This window comes from Amblyraja radiata, unplaced genomic scaffold (assembly GCF_010909765.2).
Source record: "Amblyraja radiata isolate CabotCenter1 unplaced genomic scaffold, sAmbRad1.1.pri scaffold_1067_ctg1, whole genome shotgun sequence".
Taxonomy (NCBI): domain Eukaryota; kingdom Metazoa; phylum Chordata; class Chondrichthyes; order Rajiformes; family Rajidae; genus Amblyraja; species Amblyraja radiata.
Genome location: NW_022630249.1, coordinates 5,762 through 14,784, shown reverse-complemented (window position 1 = coordinate 14,784; position 9,023 = coordinate 5,762). Strand labels below are relative to the sequence as shown.

At 50.6% G+C, this 9,023-nt stretch overlaps 1 protein-coding gene across 1 annotated transcript; it reads right to left on the bottom strand.

Annotated features, from left to right (window-relative positions):
* Nucleotides 1-6,153: 6,153 nt before the first annotated feature.
* Nucleotides 6,154-8,734, bottom strand: LOC116969725 (E3 ubiquitin-protein ligase TRIM69-like; the record flags this gene model as incomplete). Its single annotated transcript, XM_033016506.1, has 2 exons — nucleotides 6,154-6,778; nucleotides 8,619-8,734. Coding segments are annotated over 2 exons (679 nt in total), but the record flags the coding sequence as incomplete, so codon positions are not given.
* Nucleotides 8,735-9,023: the final 289 nt, after the last annotated feature.

Here is a 9,023-nt window from a genome sequence, read left to right as displayed (position 1 = left end):
TGTCATGTCTGAATGCATGATTATCTTTACTCATCCTTGGTCAATTGATGTAGTGTGTGACGCATGGACTCGTTCCACGGCATGAAGTCACAGCTTTAAAATCTTCACGTAGTCGCTCACGTGACTCCGAAGTAAAATAGTAAGATTAAACGAGAACTTACCAGTTTGAAGTTTGATGTTTATTTTATGAGGAGTTACGATGAGGGATTATGTGCCCTCCGCTCCCAACCCCTCCTCATAAAACTCAGCTGGTAATTCTAGTTTCTCGAATCTTACTATTCTCAGGTCAATGTTCCTGGCTGTGACTTCACACCGCTGCTTTGAAGATTGACGCGCATGCGTGCTGGCGGGGTCTTCACGTAATCCCTCATCGTAACTCCTCAAAAAATAAAGATCAAACTTCGAACTGTAAGTTCTCGTTTAATCTTACTATTTTATTAGACTGTAGGTCAGAAAGAACTTTGTTTAAGTGATTGCACAGTGGTTGTAAATCATGTGTTTCTTTACAACATTTGAGACTTGGGTTAGAGTGGAACTTTTACGTAGTGGGCGGTATGGTGGCGCAACAGTAGAGTTGCTGCCTAACAGCACCAGAGAACCGTGTTCGATCCTGACTGTGGGTACTGTCTCTACAGAGTCTACGTTCTCCACGTGACCTGTGTTAGTTTTCTCCACAATCTCAGTTTCCTCCCACACTCCAAATACATGCAGGTTTGTAGGTTAATTGGCTTGGTATAATTGTAAATTGTCTCTAGTGTGTGTAGGATAGCGTTAGTGTGCAGGGATCGCTGGTCGGCGTGGATTTGGTGGGCGAAGGGCCCGTTTTTGCATTGTATCTCTAAACTAAAAAGTAGTTTGAAGGTGATGTTATTAATCATCATTGGTCCTTGAGTAAGAACATGACATGTAGCCAGATACAATGGTAGTGCCTAAAACACGTTTGGATAGGCACATGGAAGTGCAGAGAATAGAGCAGGAGTTCCCAACCTTCTTTGTCTCATTTACCCCTGGCAACTTTAATAGCACATAACAATGTTATTTCACTTATTTATGAACAACTAACGATGAACAGATATCGGTATACCAGAACCAAACACAGTCAGTCAATGAGAAAAAAATCCAGAATCAACAAATTTCTCCCTGGGGGTAAATTTACCCCAGGTTGGGAACCCTTGGAATAGAGGGATATGGATTATGTATAGGCAGATGAGGTTACTTTAACTTGGCATCATGTTCGGCACAAACACTGTGGGCCGAGAGGCAAGTTCCTGTGCTGTGCTATGATACGTGAAAGATATAATAAAATGCTGAGAAGTTTGGAAGGACAGAGGTAAATAATCATTAGGGACGATAGATGGCGCAATGGGCTAAGTGTTCGGCTGGCAACCGGAAGGTGGCCGGTTCGAATCCCGCTTGGAGTGCATACTGTCGTTGTGTCCTTGGGCAAGACACTTCACCCACCGTTGCCTGTGTGTGTCCTTGGGCAAGACACTTCACCCACCTTTGCCTGTGTGTGTGGATGTAATTATGTGAAGCACTTTGGGGTCAATGCAAGTTGACTAAAAATGTGCTATATAAATAAAGAAATTTAAATTTAATTTAAATTACAATTTAAATGTACGTTAATGACCACTTGAAGAACCATAACTAAAGATGATCAAGGGTTAGTTAACATGTTGAATTAGTCTAGGTAGCCTTTTTATAAGCTGGTATTGATGTAATGAGACAAATGTCCCCTTTTTGGCACTATCAGTCTCAATTATTATGAGATTGAGCGCCCCGTCCCCAGCCCAGCCCAGCCCAGCGCCCAATGAGCGCCCCGTCCCCAGCCCAGCCCAGCCCAGCCCAGCGCCCAATGAGCGCCCCGTTCCCAGCCCAGCCCAGCCCAGCGCTCCCGCCCCCGCCGCCCTCCCAGCGCGCCCCCCGCTCAAACCAAAGATTATAGAGCAGAATCTTTGGGAAGGAGTGAGGGGGCGTCGGGCGGTCACGTGCCACATGCGGCGGCTGCCCCCGTCACGTGGCGACCAAAGGGAGCGCCCGTTGCTGCTCCTCCCCCCCCCCAAATGCAGGTCGATTATTGTCGAAACAATCGATGTAAGAGAAAAACGGGACTCACACTTCGAAGGGCCGAATGTCCTCCTCCTGCACCTATTGTGGAGATGCAAAGAGTAGGAGTAAACGGGTCCTTTTCACAATGGCAGGCAGTGACTAGTGGGGTACCGCAAGACTCAGTGCTGGGACCCCAGCTATTTACAATACATATTAATGATCTGGATGAGGGAATTGAAGGCAATATCTCCAAGTTTGCGGATGACACTAAGCTGGGGGCCAGTGTTAGCTGTGAGGAGGATGCTAGGAGACTGCAAGGTGACTTGGATAGGCTGGGTGAGTGGGCAAATGTTTAGCAGATGCAGTATAATGTGGATAAATGTGAGGTTATCCATTTTGGTGGCAAAAACAGGAAAGCAGACTATTATCTAAATGGTGGCCGACTAGGAAAAGGGGAGATGCAGCGAGACCTGGGTGTCATGGTACACCAGTCATTAAAAGTAGGCATGCAGGTGCAGCAGGCAGTGAAGAAAGCGAATGGTATGTTAGCTTTCATAGCAAAAGGATTTGAGTATAGGAGCAGGGAGGTTCTACTGCAGTTGTACAGGGTCTTGGTGAGACCACACCTGGAGTATTGCGTACAGTTTTGGTCTCCAAATCTGAGGAAGGACATTATTGCCATAGAGGGAGTGCAGAGAAGGTTCACCAGACTGATTCCTGGGATGTCAGGACTGTCTTATGAAGAAAGACTGGATAGACTTGGTTTATACTCTCTAGAATTTAGGAGATTGAGAGGGGATCTTATAGAAACTTACAACATTCTTAAGGGGTTGGACAGGCTAGATGCAGGAAGATTGCTCCCGATGTTGGGGAAGTCCAGGACAAGGGGTCACAGCTTAAGGATAAGGGGGAAATCCTTTAAAACCGAGATGAGAAGAACTTTTTTCACACAGAGAGTGGTGAATCTCTGGAACTCCCTGCCACAGAGGGTAGTCGAGGCCAGTTCATTGGCTATATTTAAGAGGGAGTTAGATGTGGCCCTTGTGGCTAAGGGGATCAGAGGGTATGGAGAGAAGGCAGGTACGGGATACTGAGTTGGATGATCAGCCATGATCATATTGAATGGCGGTGCAGGCTCGAAGGGCCGAATGGCCTACTCCTGCACCTAATTTCTATGTTTCTATGTTTCTATGTTTCTATGTTAAGCTCAAAGATGGACACAAAATGCTGGAGCAACAGCATCTCTGGATAAAAGTTTCCTTCTCTCCAGAGATGCTGCCTGTCCCGCTGAGTTACTCCAGCATTTTGTGAGTATCTGCTGTTCCTTCCTGCATATGTTAAGCTCAGTGTTGTTTGCTGCACTTTGTCTGAAACAACCAGCACAGTCATCTTTATCAACTCTCTCTGTATCCACACTTGGGGTGTTTATCTCACTCCGAACACATATGGTGTCTCGAGGAGCCGCGAGCACAGCTGGAGTCTACCAGGTCGAACAACCGCACCGTTGACCGGAATGCCCCCGGTAGGCCAGAGTCGCCCCACAGTCCGCCCAGGGGTCTGCGGTGCTGCCGAGCGGCGAGGCCTGCCTGGGACACAGGAGCCTCAGCGGCAGCGGCGATGGGAGCCTCGGCACGGGTTGGGGCCTCGGCGGTGGCAGGAGCCTCGGCAGCAACGGGAGCTTCGGCAGCAGCGGGATTCTCGACAATGGTGGGGCCTCAGCGGCGGCGGTAGCCTTGGCAGCCACGGGGGCCTCGGCAGCATCTAACTCTCCCTTGAAAACATTCAAGGTCTCCACTGCCTTCTGTGGCAGAGAATTCCACAGATTCACAACTCTCTGGGTGAAAACGTTTTTTCCTCATCTCAGTCCAAAATGGCCTACCCCTTATTCTTAAACTGTGTGGCCCCTGGTTCTGGGCTCCCCCAACATCAGGAACATTTTTCCTGCATCTAGCCTGTCCAATCCCTTAAGAATTGTATATGTCTCTATAAGATCTCCTCTCATCCAGTGAATTTCCAGGGAAGGCAAGCCCAGTCGATCCATTCTTTCATCACATGTCAGTCTCGCCATCCCGGGAATTAACCTGGTGAACCTGCGCTACAAAAAGACCTAGAAAAGCTTGGTTTGGCTGGAACCGTGTCGCAAGGAGGCCACAGGCATGTGGGTAGTCACATTTAACAGCAAGCTATAGCAGTGCTCTCCAGAACACAATATATCTGCTGAAGGTCGTGTCAAGGTGCTGGTGTTCACTTTGGGCCGATCGCCACCACTTGGTCCATCCATTCTGAAGAAGGGTCTCGGCCCGAAACGTCAGAGTCATAAACGTTGACACAGTCCCAGCTTCAACTACCTCCTCCAGCAGCTCGTTCCATACACCCACCACCCAGTGTGAGAAAAAGTTGCCCTTCGGGTTCCTATGAAATCTCCCCCCCCCCCCCCTCACCCCAAACCTATGCCCTCTCGTTCTCAATTCCCCTAGTCTGGGCAAGAGACTCTGTGCGTGTACCCAATCTATTCCTCAAATCTATCCATGTTCTCCACAGATGCTGCCTGACCCCGGGGCCGGATTTACATACCAGCTAGACAAGCTTAAGCTTAGGGCCTCGAGATCTAGGGGGGCCTACTCACCTTGCTGCCTCACTGACCATCCGCCCACCGGGACCTCCTACTCTTTGCCCGTTGACCCTGGCCTCTCCACCACCCTCCATCAGCCTGCAGCCGTCGCCTTACCTGCAGCCTGGACTCAGCACCGGGCCTGAAGACTCCATGCTGCAGATTCCCACTCCCCTGGGTTTGACTGTGCTGGGTCTTGGTGCTAGGCCCCCTAACCCTGGTAATCTCAGTGGGTCCTCCCTATCCCCCTCAAACCATGTGACCCCAGCTCTTCCCCACCCTCACTACAATCCTCATACCCTCCTCCCCCCCTGACCACCCACCACCCCTCCACCAGACATCGCCTCGGCCTCAGTCCACTCACCTGCCTTCCTCCGGCCCCAACCCCCATCCCTGCCGCAGGCCCAACACACCAGAGCTTCAAACGGCGATCCAGGTAACGCATCGCCCGCTCCGCGGTGAATCCAATATGGATTTTAAAAACAACTGTTTAATGACAACATACAGTAGGAACTAAAAGTGTCACACTGTGACTGTCGGGTAGTCATGGCCCTCTAGTCGTGGGGGTGGGGGATTGGGAGGGGGAGGGCTCACAAGTGAAATAGCTTAGGGCCTCTCTTCATCTAAATCCGGCCCTGCCTGACCCGCTGAGTTACTCCAGAACCATTGTGTCCTTTTGGTCCCTGTTACCCGGCCTCGCCCCCCAGTGGCCTCCACTGGAAGGTGCGGTGACTTATAGTGACTCTAGTTCACCACAAGTGAGTGGATCGGTGGCTCAGCGGTAGAGTTGCTGCCTCACAGCGCCAGATACCCGGGTTCCACCCTGACCACGGGTGCTGTCTGTACAGAGTTGCGGTTTCCTCCCACACTCCCAAATTGTCCCTAGTGTGGGTAGGATAGTGTTAGTGTGCAGGGGTCGCGGGTCGGCACGGACTAGTGGGCCGAAAGGCCTGTTTCCGCGCTGTACCTCCAAAAGAAAAGTTTGACATTAATTAAACATGTGATGTTCTACGGGGACTGACAGGGTTGCGGCTGAGTGAGTTCCTTGAGTGAGAGAACTTTAGTTTAGTTTAGAGATACAGCGTGGAAACATGCCCTTTGGCCCATCGAGTCTGCACTGACCAGCGATTCCCCTACACACACTAGGGACAATTTACAATCAAACCAAGCCAATTAATCTACAAACCTGCACGTCTTTGGAGTGTGGGAGGAAACCGGAGCACCCGGAGAAAACCCACGCGGGTCACAGGAAGAACATACAAACCCAGGCGGGTCACGGGAGAACGTGCAAACTCCGTACAGACAGCACCGGTGGTCAGGATCGAACCCGTGTCTCTGGCGCTGTGAGTCAGCAACTCTACCGCTGCGCCACCATATTATTCTGATTCAATCCACAGATCAAAAACAAAGAACATCTTTCACATGACTCATGTTTTATTCCGAGTTACAATATCGCCTTCACCTCGACAGACGGACGGACGGACGGGGTGGGATGTACGGGCCTGGGTGTGAGGTGAGGGATAAGGAAGCGGTCACCATCAAGGGGAGATGTTCTTCAGATGCCCAGAGTTGTGAGTCTCAGCGAGTCCCCCTTGTGGGCGATATAGAAATAGGGAAAGATCTCCTCGATGAACTTGTCGGTGAAGGTGTAGAGATGGGAGACATCGTCAGCATTGTAGAAGGATACCTGTCCCGCAGTATAGTCCAGGTAGACCCCCAGCTTCCTCAGCCTTCCCTTCAGCCTCAGCTCGATGGGGGGTGAGGTCAGGGCAGTGTAATCCCCATCCTGTAGGGCCAGTGCCCAGACACCAGCCTGAGGTTCAGGCGTGAAGAACTTGCGGCTCTCCTGCCAGTGGAACGGGGCGAAGCCTCTCTTCCTTGGCACGGAGGCCTTGGCCACCCCAACCTGCCACACGGTGCTCTCCATCACCTCCACCTCCCAGCAATGCTTGCCCCCCGTGAAGCCCTCCGAGCCCAGCACGCTCAGCCAGCGGCTGAACCTCTCCGGGTTGTCCGGGATGTCATCCTGCTTGTCCGCCACACGCACCTCCGTGCCGTCCCGGGACAGGATGAGGTGAGAGTTGGCCGTCTTCGGGTCCAGAGTCAGGAGGGTGGGAACTGAAAACGGGAAAGACATGGCGTCAGGGATCGGTGTGGGCAGTGGGGGGGGGATAGGACAGGTTTGGAGGAATATGGGCCAAACGCGGGCAGGTGGGACTAGTGTCGCTGGGACATGTTGGCCGTTGTGGGCAAGTTGGGCTGAAACGGTATCACTCTATGACTATATCTCTAAACAGGATTGTCCTGACAAGCCAAGTATCTGCCTGCTCCTGTCCAAGGAACTCATATCCAAATATCAGGGATGGAATGCTGAGGTTTTACAAGATGCTGGTCAGACCGTATTTAGAGTATAGTGAGCAATTTTGGGCCCCATATCTGAGGAAGGATGTCCTGTTTCTGGAGAGGGTCCAGAGGAGGTTTACGAGAACCTCCCCGGGAATGAGTGGGTTAACCTATGATGAGCGTTTTGCGGCACTGGGCCTATACTCGCTGGAGTTTAGAAGGATGAGGGGGACCTCATTGAAACGTACAGAATAGTGAAAGGTCTGGATAGAGTGGATGTGGAGTGGAGGTCAGAGCCTCAGAATGAAAGGACGTTCTTTTAGGAAGGAGATGAGGAGGAATTTCTGCTGCCAAACTCTCATCACATGCCAACCAAATCATTCCAGGGATCGATCTCGTAAACCTCCTCTGGACCCTCTCCAGCGCCAGCACATCCTTCCTCAGAAATCGGGACCAAAAATTGCTCACAATACTCTAAATACGGTCTGACCAGCGCCTTATAGAGCCTCAGCATTACATCCCTGGTATTTGGTTATGAGTTCCCTGGGACAGGAGCAGGCAGATACTTGGCTTGTCAGGACAGTCCTGTTTAGAGTATTAGTCATAGAGTGATACCGTTTCAGACCAACTTGCCCACACCGGCCAACATGTCCTAGCGATACTAGTCCCACCTGCCTGCATTTGGCCCATATTCCTACTAACCTGTCCTATCCATGTACCTGTCCAAATGTTTCTTAAACGCTGGGATAGTCTCAGCTCTGTCTGTAACTCATTCTCACCTAGCCCACAGTTAGCAATGGCCTGTTTCCTTCATCATAGTTTCATGTTTGCACATCTTTCATTCATTTGCTCGATATCTCTCTATATCACCATCTATATCTCTCATCTCCCTTTGACCCTCAGTCTGAAGGATCACCCATTCCTTCTCTCCAGAGGTGCTGGCTGTCCCGCTGAGTTACTCCAGCATTTTGTGTCTATCTTCTCTCTACATCGACGATAGGGAGGTTTCACGGCAGTCAGGTCACGACCCATGACCCGTACTGTTGCTACGCTACTCCAAGTGGAGTACACGCGATGAACTGCAGGTAGGCACTTACCATTGTTTCCAGTGTAGCGGTCCCGTTAAAACCCGCTGAAATTGTCAATTTTTGCGCTGTAATTAATTATGGAAATCGGGATAAGCGTGTGAGACATTTAGCCTACTTCAGAATTCCAAAAGTGAGGAGAAATGACGGTAGATAGAAGCGAGAGCTGAAGGGACAACAACAGCCAGAGTGCTTGGCGAACATTGGCCGTTTGCTCACTGCATTTCATCAAGTAAAGCATTATTTGTGTTTTTTCTTGATTCCTTTGGCATCTAAAAAGTTTCAGAAGTGATAAATCTGGCTGTAATTTTTTTAAATCGCCCGTGGTTCTCGTGGGTTTTTACATACAAAATGAAAACGCATCTGAAGCCCTATGACCCGGTGACCTTCCGTGCATCTCTCGTTTCCCTTTCCCCTCTCAGTCTGAAGAAGGATCTCGACATGAAACGTCACCCATCCCTTCTCTCCAGAGATGCTGCCTGACCCGCTGAGTTACTCCAGTTTTTTGTATCTACCCAAATGAACATCACCTGGTTTGATGTGTTTAAACATCCGTTTCCAAACAGCGTACTGCAGAGGAACATTGAATCCACCTTGACTTAGATCCAGAGGCAGTTCCTTGGGTTTCTGTAAAAGGTGACCAGACCTGTGAGGACCAAGGTGTCAGAGTCAAGACTTAGAAACATAGACATCATCTTTGGTTCAAACGGCGCTCGCTCCCTCACTGAGCTCTCCCCCAAACCGCCCGCCCGCCCGCCCGCCTCTCCCGGCATCCGGTCCTCACACATCACTTTCTTGGCAACGGCAACGGCCCTTCGGCTCCACTGACTCCACTCCGACCAGCGAATCCCCCCCCCCCGTACATTAATATTCACACACACACACACACACACACACACACACACACACACACACACACACACACACACCCCACA